Genomic DNA, 21169 nt, shown 5'->3' on the forward strand with positions numbered 1-21169 from the left:
AACTTTTCAGTGGTTGTCATAGAATCCATGGTCACAGTCTAGCACAGAGCCCTGCACCTTCAGTCCATTTATATAAGTGCTCATAAATGTGCACTGGAACATGGCCTATTACTATAATAAATCATTTCTATATGTAGTTTCAACTAAGATTTAAATTAGCTCAACTAGCTCTTAAATAGGCTGCCCAGACTTGTATGTCTGTTCTCCATTTAGTAATAGTTTACTGTACTAAAGTCTTCCTTTCCCCTAGATCATCTTCTGCTCTGTGGGATATTATGCTGAGCAGCAAGAAGTGTACATCTTAGTGACAGGATTCTCCTTCCAGCTGCAGATTCCAGTTCAGCCCCTCTGAGTTATTAACACACATGTTTAAAATAATAAAACCCTCTTTCCCTCACAGCTGCAGATTTCCCTTTCAGCTTCTCTGGTTTCATTCCCAGGGTGCAGACCTATTACATAGCAAAATTCAGCACCCTCTTAGTGTTCCCTGCTGCTACATCTCACTGCTGTTTCCTGCTGAAATGGATTCAGGTGGCATCTCTCTCCACATTGAGATTGCCAAAATAAATCTGATAGGTGAGAGGTAGATTAGGCTAGAAACATGTGGTCCTATCCATCACTGCTGGAATCCTTGACAGCTGCTAAAGTCAAAGTAAGTTGGTTGTCCACTTCATGGTGGCTTAAATAGCTGCTTTAGTGCAGAATGACACAGAACTATCATTTTATAAATGAATATTCTGCATGGGTACAAATTTGGTGAAAGCCCTAGTGAATCTAGTTAAATATAACTGAAGGACAGCTGTGCATCTCTGATCCCATGGCTTTAGATTTTCATTTAAATATGCCCAAAAGTAGACAGTGCACTTCTTACTGCTTATGCAAAAAACATCTGAACTGCTCTCTAGCAAAGTTGTGCTAATTAGGTCTTTGTAGTCAGTATTGCTTCAGTTCATGGGCTATTTTGGAGGGAAGCTAATTTCTCAGCCTGACTTGAGGGTGTACATTTACATTCTCCCTGTGCTATCTGTAGTGGTTCTGTGCGGTTTATTATAGTGGCACCCGTTAACACCGTTATAGTTAATGATCTGTCAGAACTGGAATTATAAATCCTGTTTACCTAGGGGTTTATGGAAGTCATTAAAAGTACTCTGGAAGGAAACACAGGTTATAAAAGCTTTGACCTGGGGATGCACATTTAATGTCCATATAAAAATCTGTTTCTCTTCAGCCATTAAAATAATAATTGTAGCCACTTTCAAACTGCATTTTCTCCAAATGCTGCTGTCCAACTTATATCAGGCTATGCTAATGTATGTTGATGCTGTCTGTATATTGATATCCTAAGGAAGTGGGAAAAGATTGGATTTATTTTATTTTGCATTCTTAATTTTACATGGTTATACCTGCATATCTGTTTAGTGGAGACTAGCCATCCCCTCTCAAATACAGAGTGGAAGCAAGAGGAGGCTTCTGTTGTGGTGTGTTAATACATCTATTTTAATGCAAGATAAACCGAGTCTTGCATTATGAGCATGGTATGTTTTTAAATCTATACTGTTATTATTTATATAGGAATGTCAGTGTATGTCCACGTTCACTTCTGCACTAATTAATCCACTTCTCGGTTGTTATAATGGCAGTTTATGCAGAATGGGTAGTTGAACTTTACCCTGCATTTATCCCCAATCTTCCTCCTAAACGTTGGACAATTGGCCACTATCCCATTATGGGTTATCACTTTTAAAGCCATATGATGATAGACTAGGGCAGGGGTGTGCAACATAGATTACAACTTCCATCATCCCCAGTCACAGTGACCAATAGCGAGGAATGATTAGGAGTTGTAGTACAGCAACCGCTGGAGGACCAAGATTGTGCATCCCTGCACTGGGGATACATGTTGATGGGCAATGTGAATTGAATTGAATAATATCAGACTCAGCATGTCCTGGGGAAAAAAAAATAGAAATGTCAGTTGAGCCAGTAAGTGGCAAGTCAATGTCCCAAGATATATTGGGTTGTCATGGTGGCTGCATCAAAACTGACAATCCAACTTGTCTTTGGAACGTAACAATTAGAAATGGCTAGCTTTGCAGGGATGTTGTTCAATTATGGAGGAGGTCAGACTAAGTATGAATGTGAGAATGCTAGATATACTTTGGATGAATGTGATTGCTGATCTGCTGGATACTGGAAAAAATTGCCTCTGATGTTAGGGAGTAGTTTGACTGTTTCGCCATTTGAGCTAATCGATTCCACATTTCAGTTGCTATTTTGTAGTGTGCTCTGTGTTGTATAATAGTGTTATAATTCTCCCCAGCCAGTTTTAGACTAAATCCTTTTATAAGGTTTGTGAATGTTGCCAATTTGCTGAGAACAACCTTTCTTAGGTCACTTAATGATCATCTTAAAGGGATAGTACCCCAAGATGTATCATTTGGATGTACTTCTGTTCATCTTGCCCCATTTTCAGAAATGGTCATGAATTCCTGTCTTCAATGTTTTTCAGCCAGTAGGTAAATTATGAAAATATATTCTCTTCTTGCTATGACTGTTTAGGAACTCAATATGATACACAGTTGTAAAATGCCTAAGAGCCAAAATGACTGAAATTTGATTCCAGAGCCCTAGGGATTTGAACTATTTCTGTCCAAAGGTGTCACTAATATTCTGAAAGTTTCACATATATGGCATTGGCTAGCTAATTCTAACTTATGCATTTATTGACATCCTTAAAATTGTAGTAGTTTTGTAATCCATGGTTTCACTACACACAATTCATTTTGACAAACTACTTTTGATTTTAACTAGTTTGTTGTTTAACGACCATTATTACTGAGAAAAGAACATTCAAACACTTCTGTCTTATTCATAAGAGCAAGCTATTAGCATTCAGAATATTGGTCAAATGTATTAATTTGTCCATAGCAGTTACGCTTACCTGATGTATTTTATTATAAAAGAACTCTGAATACTTAATACAGAATATTGTGGAGTTTATAGAACATATTGGTAGTGACTTGTTACAAAAAGCTCTACCTCAGAATGGCCGCTAGCTATACAAAAGGTAGATAATATAGTAACATAGTGGACTTTGGTTTTTTTTTGTTTTTTTTTTTGAATACTTGTTTGGCAATCCTAGAAGCAAATGGACATCTCCAGGGAAGGTATTAAAATAGAATCTGTTAATATGCCTGATCTCTTGTGGGCAGCTACTGACAGGAGCCTGAGGAATTAAAGATTGACGCCTGCAAAGGTCTGGAGATACTATGAATGATACTGTATTCTTTGATACTTTTTCAGTTTGCAAAGATCTGCTTAGTTTACCTAAACCTGTAGTGTACATCTAAAACTCGCGCATTGAGAATTCAGCAAAAGCACCTAAAACTCTTAAGCAGTACACCATCTCATTTTGAACAGTATGTCAGAGTGCTATGTGAGAACTGAATCGTGTCTCTTAAGAATTGGAAGCAGTTTTCTGATCATGGAAAGGGACTTTCTAGCCCCCTCCTCCCTGTTGCATTATCAGCAGTGCTGAAAAGGTGATCCTTAAGGGCTGAACCCTGGGTCCTTTGGAAATTGTTTGGGTTATGCTGTGGGAGAGTGGGTGGAAACTGTGGACCCTCTTCATATTAACTTTAACATTTAAGCCGTACATGGTATGGTCCCTCCATACCTCCAGGACCGCCTTGTTCAATATGTCCCTCACCGGGACCTGAGATCAGCCACAAGTAATACCTTGGTGATCCTGGGCCCTAGGGATATTAAACTGTCATCAACGAGAGCCAGGGCCTTCTCAGTGGTGGCCCCGGCTCTATGGAACAGTCTCCTGGATAATATCAGAGCTCTCCATGATCTGTTGGCTTTCCGTAAGGCATGTAAGACTGAAATGTTCCGTCGGGTGTTCAGTCGCTGAGATAGTTGGTCCTAGAGTGATCTTGTAATCCATGGTTACTGTGTCATGTGGAATGAGTACTGTATGGGGCTGGGGTTATGACGTTATGTAAGATGTATTTTATAGACTTGTGTTGCTGTGTATGTTATTGCTTGTAAACTGCCCTGAGTCCTGTGGGAGTAGGGCGACATATAAATCTAACTAACTAATTAAATAAAATAATATAAGCAGAAATGCCTCTCTTTGCATGGGCTAGAAAACTTTGGATACAAGTCAGCAGGTAGTATAGGCCTAGGACTGCGGCAAACTGAAAGCTGCATGAGTTTGAAAATACTTGCACTTATAAAAACAAACCTACAAGTAGAAATCAGGCATCAGATTTAGACTATTAAACTTGGAACCATTCTCCTTGATTAGCCCAACTTTCCACAGGCAGAGTGGTGTTTCCTTTTTAAAAACAACAACAACCTGGGACCATCATTTAGTTGTGTAATTCCTTTCCTCTCTCCTGTCCTAAATGGTGCTTAACATTTTTTTGTTTTTGTTTGTATATGCATTTCTTATTAGTGTCTGTCTTCAGACACTACTTTTACAAGACACTTCTTTTACAAACCTGCTTTTAATCAGAAATCATTCTGTAGAAAGCTAAGGCAGAGAGATGGCTGATGGTCAGACTAATACAGCACTTGATTGAAACATAAAGTCTTGGTAGCGAAAACAGGATGTGTTTGTGTGTGTGTGTGTGTACGTGCACACACATACACACAAGATGCTAAAGAAAAAACTGGTTTTCAGGCCTTCACCAGTTGTGTGGAGTGATATATGGGCTTTTCCTTTAATATAATTATGCGTAAATTATCCTATTGGGGTAGCCTGTGGGGTGTGATTGTGATTGTGTGTGTAAGAGAGATTTTTACTGGAATTGAGATATATCAAACAGCTATATATTCCACGTGTGCAGTTGGTGGTTTTATTAATGTTAGCTGCTGAATTTGTTTTCTGTGCAGCGAGGTTGAAACATGTATTTAAAATCCTTTACAAGCATTTGTAGTCAGTTACACATCAGAATTTCCCCAAGCAGGAGTGAGGGTTTTAATCTTGACCTATAACAGTTCTTCAAATCCTTGCTCTAACTTTCCACTTTCTGCCAGTGGTTAATCTTTTTTGTTGTATTTTCATCCTGTACTGTCATTGACTTAACCATCAGTAAATGGGAGAGAGATCCCTTTCTCATGAGCAGTGAGAAAGGGAAAGAGGGTTAGCGGGGAAGAAGTCCTAAAGAGCTTACCTCCCCGCAGACAGGCATCGAGCTTCCCTTTGGCAGTCGGATCACCTGCCCAGATGACTACCAGCTCCTGCCAATAGCTCGGAGGGCCAGGGTGCTGGGACACGTTGCCCCGCCAGTAGGAGCTCCAATAGTTCATTGTGGGGATCCCCCCTCCCCTCTCTGAGATCGCCCCAGCCTGCTCACTCTCCTAACTCACTCACTGCTCACTCTCCTAACCTTGTTTTGGAGGATAGCTCAGTAGGCCTGTTTGCTGGCGCAGTGCCACCGGGACTGGGCATGTGCAAAACCAGGCTGGGCTTCCTTAGCCCGGTTTTGCATGCGCGTGTGAATAGCTTCAGTGTGTTGTAGACTTCCACTGTTCTGCAACCTTGGTCTGCATAACACTGAGGCATATTCCACATCTTGCAATAGAGGCTGGAACTGGTAGATAGAACTCAGATTATTCTGGAAAGAATCTCTTGAAAAAAATGTCCACCTCTGAGTGGCTGCCTCACAAGAGATCTTTATGCCACCTCTTGAACAGCCTACTCCTATAGCTTTGTGTGATGATAAGGAGTTTTGTTTACCTGAGGCATACAAATATAATTCATGCTTTGAGATAATGGGAACCTGATTGTTTATGATAATAGGGCCATTCTCACGATCTGCAAAAATCTGGCTAGGAGAGCCTAGCCCGATTTTTGCAGATCGTAAGAACCACCGGGCTTGGCTGCAAGCCTGGTGGTTCTAGAGTGGGTAACCCGCTCAAGAACCCCTGCCCTAAAACCAGGTTTGTGGAGCGAGTGCTCTGCAAACCTGGTTTTGTAGATCATGAGTAGCCACGGCGTGGCTTTGCGCTACGCCTGCTCATGAGGAGACCCCTGGAGGGGAGGCAAAAAGCTGCCTCTCGGCTCCGGGGGTCTCACCAGCATGCCCTGCGCGCTTGTGCAAGGCATGCTGGAGCTTGCGGGGGCCAATTGGCCCCCACTCCCCCCAGCCGCTGCCAGCTCTGTCATGGAGCCAGCAATCGTGTGGGCAGCCAATCCGGCCGCCCAGGGCTCCCTCCCCGCTCATGTGTGGGGAGAGCGGTCTTAGCCCGCTCTCCCCGCGCACTCAAAGAAACCGGGTCTCACTGATCGTGAGACCCGGTCCAATGTGTGCTTCATGTCTGTCTGATATTTTTGTATTTAGGACCTGAGGGAACTATTATTATCCTGCAGGTAGTATTAATAGAACAAAATATATACATTTTTAAATTTAGCCCCACCCCTTCTTCTTTTTTTGTTCAAGTGACTTTTTACAATTAGCCGCATTCCTTATACGTTACTTGGCTGGGGCTCATGTTGTAAAAGCCAATGGAGCAGCTTATTAGAAGTTGCAACTTGCATGTGCATCTAACTAGTTCAGCTTCTGTGCACCAAAGTAGAAGCAAATCAGCTTGGCAGATGATTCCTGAAACTGCACCTGGAAGGCATGCCTTGGGATTTTGCTGCTAATGGCTTGGCCAGTCCTCATTGTCACTGGAACTGAAACATGGCAAACGAAGCCTCATGAGATTTGATGCATGTCCCAGAATACTTGTCACTTTAATTCACAGTGAACATGCTTTGCTTCACTTGTTGTGTCATGTTGTTTCTGCCGTTTGAGTCTCCCCGCCCCCTGGCCTTTTAGCTTTTGGATGCTCACTGGCTCTTCTTATTTTGTAACTGAGAGCCTGCATTTATTGTACAATGAAGAGCTGCATGACTTTGGCCTTCCTATAGATATTGGACTTCAACTCCCAAGATTCCTGATGATTGGCCACTGTGGCTGGGAATGATGGGAACTGTAGTCCAACAGCAACTTGAGGGCCGCAGCTGTGCAGCCTTGGTATTATGTAATGCTTTGGAGCATCTGTTTGTCTGAAGGGGCATATTAGGATAGACAGTTTCCTCCCAGAAATGACACAGTTGGATATGATGCAACGTCACCACGCATCAGCAGGTTTAGTGGATTTGGGGCATTTTTGCCAGAACTTATAAATGCTCCAATACGTGCCTAGTGTGAGACTCATCACATCCTACTTCTGCCTGCTTGTCAAAGATGTTTCAGGATATGGTAAACCCCAATCTAGACATGGGTTGGAGCATTCACAAGCTAGGTCACTAATCCAACATAATTGTAAAGTATATTGACACACATCAAGAAAAGGTTGTTCAAGTGCCCTTACTTGTCAAACTCAACAATAACCAGACAAACATTTGTGGCAAGTATATATAGAGTCAGTGTTGCCTCTAACAGGGATTCCTAGATGTTGTTGACTACAGCTCCCATAATTCCCAGCCAAAGGCCACTGCAACTAGGGATGCTGGGAGCTGTAGTGAACAGCATCTGGGAATCCCTGTTAGAAGGCACAGTGTATAGAGGGCTATTCTGTCAAGAGGGGGGGCGGATACCTTTAACACAGAGGATGATTTATAAACTCCGTAGGTAACTCCGTTTATAAGGTAACTCCGTTTATAAATGCACATAAATGCACATAGGATGATTTATAAACTCAGTGCATTTCTATTCTTACAACTCTCCCTCAGGGGCAATTGACTTAATTAATTCAAAGGATAACCAAAACTGTCTTCTACACAGTCTCATAGTAACTTCGTTTCTCTTATGGCAGGCTAGTATTTTTTAGGTTATTTATTTTTCTTAAATTGCCTGTATTTGGTATTACAAATCTCTGTTGGCTATTGGCTACAGCTCTATTGTTAACAATTGGAACTGGGCATCCCCAGCTGTCAGAATGGATAGAGCAAATGCGACTGTCAGAATAGACACATGTGAAGATGACTCTGCTATTTGCTTTTACTGCTTTGATTTTTTGATAAATCCAGAATTGCAGTTAGAATAACTTAAAGATTCAGGGGTATAGCTCACAGCAGTAGTACTGTTAGAGCTTGTGATACTAGTCAGCTTTTGCATAGATTCTTACAATGTTATTTGCTGTCACGAAGTGACTGCTTATGGTCACTTTGCCATGGAAATCCACATGGATCCAGAATATGTTAATTTGGATTGTGGACCAGCATGAACGTAGCATGAAGGCTTGTTGAATTTGGGTTTGTCTAGGGTTTCAGTGTGGCTTAGCTTCTCAGATTTATGTGGATATCCTCAGCCCACAGGCTAGAATTTTTCTTCTCATTATAAACCCAGACTTTATCAGGTGTTTATATCTGAAGATCCACTATATTATATGTTCTTACAGTTAACGAAGTTTGAGCCCATTGATTGGTTAGTGCTGGGAATACTTGTATCTTTATTGTCTGCTCTGTGGATAGCTGGGTAGACCTTAGACATAGTTGTCTTAGGTTGCCTTCCTCAGCAGTAAAGCCTTCAGGAATGTGTCGGACAATGTAAATATTTACAGGAGCCACTTAATGAAAAAGTATCTGATTTTGCTGTCAGATTGCTAATAACTAAGGAATAAAAACACCGCAACAACTTTGTGATGGATGTGGCTTGATGACTCTCATCACCTATTCTCAGATCTCCACTTTGGTCGTCCCATGTGATGTGTTTCTAATTAAACATCTCCAGGATATTTACTATTTGTATTTCATATGCCGTTTAATGCCACTTTCTTTCATTTGTGAGCTCTCAGTCCTGGAATACTGTTTGATACAGCACTTGAGTGCGGTGGGTGTTATTGTGGGTTAACTTCTGTCATATTGCTTTGCAGGCTGCCTGCTGTTTCCCTGGAAGATCATGAAACGAGGTCGACTTCCCAGCAGCAGTGAGGATTCTGACGACAATGGCAGTAAGTGCTTCTTTTGTTGTGCTTGGATCGCACCAGGTTTATGAGTTTGTTAAAAACACAATTTTAATGGGGTACTTTAAATAACAAAGGTGTTTTGCATATCAGCAGGATAGAATGTTGGTATGAAAAAGCTTTTCTGAAATCAAACAGATTACAATAGGTGAACAGCAGTAAGTCATCCCAAGGCTCTACTCCTGATTACACAGCATGCAGTAGTACGTCTTTTAGGGGTTTTGTTTGTTTGTTTTAAAAAAAGAACTAAAATATTTTGTGGTGCAAAGCATTCAAGAAAATGTATATAGTGTCATTTAAAAATGGTGTCAAGTCTTCAGCTTGTAATAAAGAGATCTAAGTTTAATTTGGGACTGTTTGTCAAGCTACTTCACCATTTTCGTTGCTTGTAATATACACTCTGGATACAGTTTGTACTGCTTCTGTGAGCCTGTTACGTGTAGAGCAAACCCCTTAATTTAACAGATGGAAAAATGACCTAGTGATGTTTTTGGTACTACTGCTATGAAGCACTAACATTCAGTTTAAAAAGTGTGATTTAAGCCAATGCTTCTCAAATGGTGGGTTATGACAGCTTTATAGATGGATCACGAGGTTGTCAATAGTGTGAACATACAGGTCCTTGGAGATATTGTGATTCTTACCTTGCACAGTGGGATAAAATACAGCAAGGGGAGTTTGTCTGTCAGATAGATAGATGGTCTGTCTACTGTATTTACCCAAATCGAAGATGAATCTGAATTTGATGACACCCTTAAAGTAGAGGTTAAATACAGGTTATACCTGCATTTCCTCAAAAGGAACAGGACTCTCAGTTTATGATGATCTCCCAACTTCTAATATAAAAAACTTGGAAAAAACCTGGTCTTGGATTCAGGTAAATACAGTAACTATTTCTCTAAATTCAAGACATCAACGTTCATGCCCAAGCCTTGGCTATCTTTAATTTTGAAATGCTGCCGTTGGCTTTCACATGTGATTTAAAAAACAGTAGATTGATTGATTGATGCATTTGGATTGCCTGGTTTGCAAAACAGAGCTTAGATTGTGAGTCTAATGGGCAGAGGGAACCTGTTTTCTTTGATCTATGTTTAGCACCTAGTATACTTTTGGTGCTTTTAGAGAACCATATATCTCTTTGTACTTCATTTTAATACGTGTAGGCATATATGTCAACTCTTTAAAAGGACCTTATGTGTCAGTATTCCAGTGAATTTGCATCTATACATATCTGTGACTGTTAGTTATTGATTGTAACTGTAGCATGGTAGTCTAGTTGTTTGAAGTTTTCATTATACATTGACTCTTCTTGGGAGAAGTCTTTGCAAGAATGTTTGGGCAATATCAATTGCAGTAAATTTTGCCTGGAGTAAGCTTATCACCAGGAGAAATGATTTGCCTGAATACATCCTTGGAGTCTCGTTTTCCTTTCTGGTCAAGAAAACATAATCTTGTCTACTAAAGTTTACTGTTAGAGTCATTGTAAACTCTGAATAGAATTTTGAGTCTAGAAACCATAACACAAGCCAGAAGCTTAAGATTTTTAGGATGCTTTTCATGGCACTAAGACTACAGACCTATTCACATAACCAAGTAGGCATGATGAGAATCTGAAGTTGATTCTGTAATCATGAAAATGCTTTATTAAATTACAGTGGCTACTCAACTCATTTTTGGGGGGCTTTGCGATAGTATGGTAAGAGGTGTTGATGAGTTGAGTCCATGGTGAACCAGTGTCATGACTACATCATCATCTACCCTGTCTGCACAGATATCCGTGGTGCAAGGTGCAGGGCAGCAGCCATGACAAGTCGTAAGTTCACCCCCTGGGATAGCAAGAGGCAGGATCAAAGTTGACATCTACCATGGGAGACACTCACTTATAAGCCAGTTTGTTTCTTGTGTCAGACAAGACAGCAAGATTTCACTCAAGCTCCAACTCAATTTTAAAAAGCAAAGGACACAGAACTTGGTATAAAGTAAACTGATTCAAAACAGTGGCACTGGCGTGTGTGTGTACTTGTTCTCCCACTCTTCCTGATCCTTAACCTAGTGTAATCTGGTAGGATAGTTGTGGGAGATAGGCAGCAGTTCTGCCAATGATCAACTATGCATAGGCAGGAATCATCCTAATGACTGAGGTGATCTCCCATCACCTGAATGCAGGGACATCAATCTAAGTTGGTAGCAGTGGTAACTCCAGTCAAAAAGCAAGCAGGGAGAGTGTTCCACAAGTTTACTTTGGGGGATGGCTCCTCAGCAATGTTCACTGTTACAGGGATTCCCAGATGTAGTTGACTATAACTCTCAGCATCCCCAGTAGCAATAGCATTTATCTTGGGATTGTGGGAGTTGTAGTCAACAACGTCTGGGAATAGCTGTTACAGGGATTACAGGGAACACTACTTCTAGAGTTTCTCTGTTTGATCTGATGACAGGAACGCTGTTGCTACTGCCACAAAAAACACTAGTCCTCTGGCATTGTTCTCTCTATTTTTCCCCATCTGTGTGCGGAAGGAGTTTTGTTCTGGGCAGCAGCATCAAGGCAGTGTGTGCGCACGTGCATTTAGAGAGGGGCCTTCTTGATTCAACCTGAGCGAGATAAAAAATTAACTGAACAGACATAAAAACACATGTGAGTGTGTGCGCACGCCTTAGAGGTAACACTGTCCTCTGGTAGGTGAGGTTGTAAAGCCTGTTCTCACAGGCACAAAAGAGCCTACATGCAGGACTATTGGTATCGACTTTTCCATTCCCATGGTAAATATCTCTGCCGAGATGGGAGGATCCAGTGGTCAGCTTCTTGGTACCATGCAACTTATTCTGCCTTGCTGGATGAGGCAATTTATTTCATTCCTCCACCTGCCCCCTAGCAACAGTGGGTCAAGAGAGAAGGGGCGACAAAAAGGTTTTCTGAAGGGAATTGCCTCAGTTTCTGAAGCAAGGATTCCAGGGAGTTGCCTTTGTCCAACAGTCATTGGTCAGACTTCTCTTCCCTGTCAATTTTGAGAAATTATAGGGTAAGATCCCTTGTATCTTGCTACTGTCTGCCCAAAAGAAGGTCACGAAGAACCCATTATCAGCTCCAGAAGCATTTCAGACTACAGCTCCACCTTCCCTAGAAATTCCTTTTTTCAGCAATTTGGACTTATTCCTCAAAGATAAGTAGTTAAGTTCCATAAAATCCAGATCCCAACCAAAACTGACACACACTTTTTATAATTTTCCAAAAGATGTTATAAACCTGTTTCTGTCCTGCTGGTTAGTGGAACAGCTAAATGACAATGAATCTCCCAGCGACCCTTATGACGAATGAAAGCAGGCCACATTAAAGAAGAACTTTGAGGCCAGTGCTGCTTTATTGTATCACTAGCCTTTCCCCCTTTTTCTAGGATAGTCTATCTCTGTGCCTGGGCCACCAATTGCTTTGTTACAATGCAGTAAGGACTTTGTGAAGTAGACATGTTGGAGTTCTCTGTTACTGATACCTCTCTGAATAGTGTTCAGCCACCTAATGGTGCAGCAGGGAAGGAACCTGCCTAGAGAGCAGTAGGCTGCTGGTTGGAATCCCTGCTGGTGTGTTTCCCGGAATACGGGAAACTCCATATCCGCAGCAGCGATATATCCGCAGCAGCGATATAGGAAGGTGCTGAAAGGCATAATCTCTTATTGCACGGGAGAAGGCAATGCTAAACCCCTCCTGAATTCTACCAAGAAAAGCACATGGCTCTGTGGTTGCCAGGAGTCAATGCCGACTCCATTGCACAACTGTAACTTTTAAGACCTAGATGCTTTCTTTCCAATGCAGTACCTAGGAGGAACCTCTGGCTTAGGGGTTTGGGCAGGAAAAGCAAATCTAAAATGATCTAACTGCCTTTCCTTTCTGTGAAGCCAAAGTGGAGGTGCTTGAAATCATCTTCATAGAACTGAATGATAAAAGGGGCCTGCAGTCTTAGAAAAGTCAGAGCTCTTTTGACTGGCTTCTTTTAGAGAAGACTTATCCTTCCAACTGAATCTGCAGCTTGTTCATCTGTGAGTGATCTTTGATACACAGGCGGCAGAGATTCTATCTACATACTCTAAAGGAATTCAGAATCTTCTGTGTGGTTTGCAAGCTCCAGGAGAAAATTCTTCTTTTACCCCCAGGATTTGGCTAAGCTATTGGATGTGATGCTCTCTTCTATGCAAGCGATTCCATGGGTGAGACTGCAAGGATTGTCTCTGCAAGGATTTTTTTGTACAGTACAGATCACCAACTTAGTCAAGATCATAGTTCCAGCTTCCCATCTAGTTTGAAAATCACTGGCTGAGTCTTATCAATCTCATGTAGGGAGTATCCCTGGTGGAACCTCTGAGGCTATGGATAACAGTGGATGTGGGTTTCTAGGGCTGGATACCTCATTGCAAAGAAGGTGGAGCACTGCTGAACCCAAGTAGGACATAAATTAGCTCAAGCTGTGGGTGTACATCTCAGTCTTCTGATCTTCCAGAACAGAATTGTGAATCAATGTGCCCTCATTTATACAAAGAATATAACCACAAAAGCATACATCAGTAGTTGGGATAAATCAAGTCTTCATATCTACAGAAGGAGGCCATATGGCTGTTGAATTTGCAGAAGCTCATCTCCAGTCAATCAGGGTGGAACATATTTGGGGAACATGCAATATGACTGCTAACAGATTAAATGGACAACTCTGAGATCCAGCCAGTGGGCCTCCTGGGTATTTCAGATGGTAGGTCAAAGGTTCAGAATGCCAATAATTGTCCTTTCCTCCTCTCTTGAAGATCTCTGGGTTCCCAAGTTACCCAGGCTCTACCTATGTATGTACAGAAAGATTGGCCTCCCTAATCATATGCTGGTCAAGGGAATGAATTCTGATGATTCACAGCTTTTTGTAACAGAACAAAGGAGAAGGAAGGAGTTCCCACTTGCCCAGGCTCTTGTCATGCTTCTTAGGAAGAATGGAGATGTATACAGGTGAAACTCGGAAAATTAGAATATCGTGCAAAAGTCCATTAATTTCAGTAATGCAAATTAAAAGGTGAAACTGATATATGAGACAGACGCATTACATGCAAAGCGAGATAAGTCAAGCCTTAATTTGTTATAATTGTGATGATCATGGCGTACAGTTCATGTAAACCCCAAATCCACAATCCCAGAAAATTAGAATATTACATGGAACCAAGAAGACAAGGATTGTAGAATAGAACAATATCGGACCTCTGAAAAGTATACAGTGTACTGTGCTTGATTGGCCAGCAAACTTGCCTGACCTGACCCCATAGAAAATCTATGGGCATTGCCAAGAGAAGGATGAGAGACATGAGACCAAACAATGCAGAATTGCTGAAGGCCACTAATGAAGCATCCTGGTCTTCCATAATACCTCATCAGTGCCACAGGCTGATAGCATCCATGCCACGCCGCATTGAGGCAGTAATTGCTGCAAAAGGGGCCCAAACCAAGTACTGAATACATATGCATGCTTATACTTTTCAGAGGTCCGATATTGTTCTATTCTTCAATCCTTGTCTTCTTGGTTCCATGTAATATTCTAATTTTCTGAGATTGTGGATTTGGGGTTTTCATGAGCTGTACGCCATGATCATCACAATTATAACAAATTAAGGCTTGACTTATCTTGCTTTGCATGTAATGCGTCTGTCTCATATATCAGTTTCACCTTTTAATTTGCATTACTGAAATTAATGGACTTTTGCACGATATTCTAATTTTCCGAGTTTCACCTGTAGGTAAACAAAAAACAAAATCTCCACTTCTCAACATGTCAGTTTGATTGGGTCTTACCCTTGGTGCTAATGTTTTTTCATCTCTCTCTGCAATTAATATCAATTTCATAAAATAAGTCTCCTGAGATAAGATGATACAGCACTGGAGCTCTTTAGTTTAAAAACAGAAAATCATTTGAGTCGGTGGTAAAGGTGGCATTTCGAAAAACATTTTTCTTGTCCAAACAAGTGAATTACTTACTCTCTAGTTCTCAGAGGCATTTCATCTGGTTTAGCATAAACAAATGCACATCTCCTGGGATAGAAAGTGCTACATAAGTGCGAAGAGTTTGAGGGCCCTCCTGGTAGGAGGAAAAATTTCATTTAATTGTTTTTTATTATGATTTTATGCTGTAGTGATATGAATGGGAGAACATGAGTTGGCCCATTGAAGAGTTGCACTGACATTTGAAAAGATATTTATTCAGTTCTGATCCAGGCTGACATCTTTTTCCAGGCAAATTGAAAAAAGTTCTTCTGACCATAGCATTTAGTGAATTATTTGGACTGCATGTGTAAACTGCCCCCATTGACAATGGCTCATTGGGATGTTTCAGTCAAAGGACCTAGAATTCTTTGTTTAAGAGTTCCAGATTCTTTGATTGAAACAAACTGCAGATTTTCTTGTTTTATATTGGTTGCTGTGACATTTTTATTTAGTTGCATGATTCTAAATTTATTGTTACGGTAGAGGACTGAGTCTTGGTGTTGCTGAGTCTTGAAATATTAGTCTCTTGCTATTTGAAAGTAAATCCAGGCCAGCTTTAACTTCTATATGTTTACCAGGAAATAACTACACGAGTTCAAGTTTTGCTCTGTCCAGGAAGGAAACCTATATCTCTAAAAAGAAGAAGAAGAAAAAAAGAATGAAGTCAGTTCCTTTCTGGTTCTAGAAAGCAGCTTTTTGGCTTTTTAGGTTTTCTTTATTACATTTATATCCCACTCTTCTGCCAAGGAAGGCAGGATGACAAACATGGCATTATTCTTTTAAAGATGAATGAAGACAAAGACTTTATTCCATGTTCCTTGGGTTGATGATGGTTTTGTAGGCTAAATTTTTGGATGCCCTGTCCTGGCTTTTAATATTTTTTTTGTGTGATCACGGCTTTTCAGATCTCCATGCTATGCACAACTGGTGGAAGCAAATTCATGAAAATCCATGGAACTGACAGCCAAGTAAGATGTTGGAAATAGGAATGCCAGTTAGATCAGCACAGAATGGCTTGCTTTTTTGGTTTGTGGTAGGGGATGGGGCCGTAGCTCAGTGGTAGAGCATCTGCTTTGCATGCAGAAGGTCCTGGGTTCATTCAATGGAATCTCCAGGTAGGGCTGGGAAAGACTCCTGCCTGGAACCTTGGAGGGCCACTACCAGTCATTGCTGACAGTCTTGGATAGACTTGGTATAAGGCAGCTTCCTGTGTTCCTCTGCTTGTTCTGGTTCTACACTTGTCTGGTTTTTGGCAATATGTTGTTTTGAGTGGGGCTAGTTCCCTTGATCCTCTTTTTTTTTTTTTTTGATATGAGCATGCTTTCTGCTCAGAAGGCACATTGAACTTTGCGGTCCTGCAGCTTTACAGTGTACAGGTGGCCCTTGTTATCCATGGGGGTTCCATTCTGGCCTACAACTGCGGATGATTAAACCTTGAGTCAATGGGAATTGGGGAATTAGGCTCCTTGAGGTTAAAAAAAGGGCTAAAAAGGTGGGGAGGAGGCAGAAATAAGAGAGAGAAAGTACTGTACCATGCTCTTCAGCTGTCCAGCACTGCCCCCCCCCCCAACTCCTCTAATTTCCCATGAAAAACCATGGTGGGTTTTTTTGTTTGTTTTTTAAAGAGCCACACAAGTGCTCTGTTCTGCAGAATGGTGGCCGGATATGACACTGGAACTAATCTTCTAGCCACCCAGGAACTGTAGATAGGCAAATTTTGCCTGTTTTAAGAACTGCGGATAATGAGGTCAGGTCTGTATTGCCCAGCTGCAGATGCGTGATACTGTGGGTGCTGGAACTGCAGATAAAGAGGGCCGCCTGTGATAATGTTCTTGCTGAACTAATTGGCATATTCCCATTGGCTTTAATGGGAGTGAGCTCCTAGCTTTTAAACTGTTGGTTTTGAGGTTGGGTGGTTTGTTTGTTTTTTGTTTTTGGTAATGTGTGTTCTATAGTCAGATATTTCAGCTGAACTCTGGCTGTACATAATTTTAGCTTCACTTCTATATTGATATGCAAAGTACTCCCATAATGGCCACTCAAAGTACTTTTATGAAGTGAGAAAACTATGTTGGACATAAAGCAGAAGTGCAGCCAATTTGTTGAGACCTGGTGGAATAATGGAACTGGGGAAAAATAACTGCTCCCTTGTATGGATAATTTTGTGAGTAATTGCATTTATCTTAATAAGAAGCAAGTTGTTTACATAAGGAGTTACTCTTGTCAAAGTATAGGGGAAATTCATTACCTGATTCAGTTTGTCCAGTCTGGAAATGCAACCTCTAGTTGCAAAGCACATCGCTATGTAGCCCATAGATCAGGTTTCTAATGAGACAATATTGTGTCCATGTCAGTTACTAGATGTACAGTTTAGATTAGGGATTCGGTTGAGGCGTGGCTGCTTTGCTGCGTAATAATTTTCTGCTTGGAACCTGCTGGCTGCAGGTCCTGGGGGAACTTCAATACCCATGCTAGCTCAGGATTTTGGGACAACCTTGAGGCTCTCCCAGAGTGATTTTGGCTGACCCATGACATATGTAGCAGGGAATGATATTGGTGATATGTGATAGGGGAGATGGGGAGGGAGAGGTCTCAACAAGACCTTTTGACATGGATCATTACCTGGTGAGGATAATCTCTGAAGGAGCTCTCTGCTCCTAATCTGTGCAAATTTTTACAGAGCCCTAGGATCCATATGCAAGCATAAGCATAGATTATTTGTGGCCATAAAGCTTTTGGAAGCATAGCACCAAGACTGATAGGCTATTGTGGTAGCTGGGAGGGGAAAAAACCCAAACACAAAAGCTTTTATCTTGTTAATGGCAGTGATAGTGTAATATCTGCTCTAGAGAAAGAGAGAATGAGCCTCGGTTTTGCCCTCCAGCACTTGACAAGTGCAAACAGGTAGTTGAGTTAATTAAGCAAGTGCCTCTTAGTGTGCTGGTTAGCGAGTGATCTGCTTCCAAGGAAGTCTGGCTGAGTGCCCCATCCTTGAGAAGTTTGGAAACATTGACTTCAAGAGATGCATTTCCCTACAATACATCTTAATGTTTAGCTGCTTGAAGGACCCTCTCCACTCAGGATCCAAAGGGGAACCTCATTGAAACAGCCAAATCCCACACGGATGTTCTGAAAGAAGGAAGCAGCAGTGCTGCCCAGTTCTCAGGATTTGACAAATCTGAGTCTCCCATGACAACTGGCCTTTCCCTCCTGAAGGTCTGAGCAAAGTGAAAACAGGTTGGTGGAGGGGGGTGTCTTCTTTTTCTTTGTACTGCATTTTGAAAAAGCAAAGAAGTGGCAGGAGTCTCTGCACTGTTTGTTACCTTAGGGACATAGGAAGCTGCCATATACCGAGTCAGACCATTGGTCTGTCTAGCTCGGTATTGTCTACACACACTGGCAGTGGCTTCTCCAAGGTTGCAGGCAGGAGTCTCCCTCAGCCCTATCTCGGAGATGCTGCCAGGGAGAGAACTTGGAACCTAGATGCTCTTCCCAGAGCAGTTCCATCCCCTGAGGGGAATATCTTAACATCAAATCCCCCATTCAAATGCAACCAGGGAGGACCTCCTTAGCTAAGGGGACAAGTCATGCTTGCTGCTACAAGACTAGCTCTCCTCTCCTTCACCAGACATCATGTTGAACACTCATGCAACATGTGCAGTGTACACAGGTACAGCTATTCACATGTAATGCTGAACACAGGTACAACAGTACACTTCTTATCTGTATCATGCATTTGGGGGCCTGTACCCAGATTCACTTTTAAAATGAACTCAGGTACAATCATTCACCAAAAAAAAATGTATGTTTGTACAGACATCTGTACATTCGTTTAACTTAATGTCTCAGTAGGGCTGTAAAGGTAAAGTGTGCCGTTGAGTCAGTGTTGGCTTCTGGTGACCCCAGAGCCATGTGGTTTTCTTTGGTAGAATACAGGAGGGGCTTACCATTGCCGCCCCCCTCACAGTATGAGATTATTCCTTTCAGCACCTTTCTGTATCGCTGCTGCCAGATATAGGTGTTGAAACATACCAGTGGAGCTTCAAACCGGCAACCTCTGGCTTGCTAATCAAGTCATTTCCCCGCTGAGCCATTAGGTGGCTCAGTAGGGCTATACTACAGCATAAATGAGAGAAGAGCTCTATTTGCCCTCAGAGTGCCTGAGGACTTGGGGAAGTGGTAAGCATTAGTAGTAACTGCAAGCAGTGGCTGGCTAGCAAGCTAAATCAGTATTTGTAGACTCCTAACACAGTGGCGGCTGGTGGTTCCTGGGACGGGGTGGGGGGTGCTAGGCAGGGCAAGTGATGGGTGGAGCCACAGGTAGTGAGAGGTGGAGCCCATTGTGGGCAGCTGTGGAAGTGGAGCCAGGAATAGGCGGTTGCCTTTGCAATAACTGGCAAAGTGTAGATTTGTAGCTAACAAGTGAGATCAAAATACAAATACAGACACAAATCTAAATTGCTCATCAGCAGAGATATGGAGAAATATGAAAAACATCAGTTGCTTAATAGTACTTAACAGGACTGCAGTAGTGTGTAGATTTGTATCCAACATGGCAGGATCCAAACACAAGCATGTGCGCGTGCACACACACACACACACTCTCTCACACTCTCACGGAAAAAACTTTACAAGCCACAAGTAAAGCACAGACCAACTGCAAATGTCTGCTTCTGTGGAGAGTAAATGTATTCTGAAGTCACCAGGGCAGCTCTGTCCGCCTGATTATTTAAAAAATGAATACTATAATAATAAATTACAAGAAGAAACAGCTCTGAGCCAGAGTGGTAAAGTGGTTAGTGTGCTGGACTAGACTGGGGCAATCCAAGTTCAAATCTCCATTCAGCCATGAAACTCATTGGGTGACTTTGGGACAGTCTCTTTTCTCTCAGCATAACCTTCCTCAAAGAGCTGTTGGGAGGATAAATGTAACCGTGTGCACCACTCTGGGCTTTCTGGAGAGAGCACAGGCTATACATGTAAAAGTAAATAGATACGTATAAAGCACAGACCAGCTACAAGAGTGGAGAACAAATGCATTCTGAAGTTAAAAGGGCAGGTCTGCCTGCCTATTTAAAAAATGCATACATAAATAATAGAAAAATCACAGGTTTTCAATGATGCTTGCTGCAGCTATGAACCTTCTCCTGTAACCTAGAGGAAACCATGGGAAGCAAAGATGCATGGAGACACCCTCTCCCTACTCTATGCCTGCTGGACAGCTGGGTGCCAATCTCTGTCCAACTTGGGTGCCCACCACTTTGCCTAGGTGTCCATCCTAGCAAGCAACAAATGTGTTGAGATCACTTCCTTAATCCTTGCCCAATGAACCATAACCTCCATTGGACATGTTAATGTTATAGATATTGGCCACAATTCAGAGAAAAACCTGGTTAGCTCTCTGCATAGCAAATTGATTTTTAAAAAAATATTGTCCTTCCAACAGAATCTATCCCTTCTCTACATACCTCACCCACATGGAAAGCCACTTCTGCAATTATTTGAAAAGCAGTTTGGACTCAGAAATCCATGCATATGCCATAAAAGAACTTTCTGGCTTCTTATGCCAGTTTCTAATCTAATTAGTCCAGTCTTACAGTTTGCCATTCCTTCCAATGTTTTATTGCTAGTCCTTTTGGGAATGGGCCATGGGCTTTGCAAACAGATCATATCAGAGAGCAAGGGAGAGAAAGCAGAGGTTGAATTCCTTCTCTCCGAACAAACTAGAAAGCCAGCAAAAGGTTAGACTTCACAATCATGAATGGTGATTGGATTCTTCTGAGTAGCTAAGACCACCCACGTTGCAAAACAAAACGTGCTTATTGGCTCCTGCCTTATTCATATTTTAAAAGATTGGTGCTTTTTATTTGTTGTTTGAGGTTGGTGCTACTGCCGCCCAGATCACAGCTCTTAAAGCAACAGCAGGTTGCAGGCAAGAGCAGCAGGGAACAACGGAGGGAGGCAGTAGGCACACAAAATGGAGGCAGGCACTACATGGCAGACTGAAAAATTTAAGGTGAGCACCATCCACTTTGCCTATAGATAAGATCCGCCCCTGCCCTGACAGCTCTGGAACAGTCGGCCTCCACCTGAGACCGACTGAGATTCCAGTAAACTAGAGCAGCAGTCTTCAGTCTTTTGAGATTGGAACACACTTGTAACCGCAGCCTGCGACACAGGGACAATTTTTAATGCTTTCCA

General features: G+C 41.9%; 1 protein-coding gene across 8 annotated transcripts in view; it reads left to right on the forward strand.

The window, feature by feature from the left end:
- The window catches only part of JADE1 (jade family PHD finger 1), a 100911-nt gene that overhangs the window by 4569 nt on the left and 75173 nt on the right, over positions 1–21169 (forward strand). For 7 of the 8 annotated variants that reach the window (XM_053253309.1, XM_053253305.1, XM_053253308.1 and 4 more), the window contains exon 2: positions 8875–8952. In XM_053253309.1, coding sequence (XP_053109284.1) covers positions 8901–8952 — 52 coding nt within the window. In that variant the 5' untranslated portion in view covers positions 8875–8900. Of the gene's footprint in view, positions 1–595; positions 653–8874; positions 8953–21169 lie in introns of those variants that run through there. The other variant, XM_053253312.1, reaches the window with a different exon arrangement.

This window comes from Hemicordylus capensis, chromosome 5 (genome assembly GCF_027244095.1).
Source record: "Hemicordylus capensis ecotype Gifberg chromosome 5, rHemCap1.1.pri, whole genome shotgun sequence".
Taxonomy (NCBI): domain Eukaryota; kingdom Metazoa; phylum Chordata; class Lepidosauria; order Squamata; family Cordylidae; genus Hemicordylus; species Hemicordylus capensis.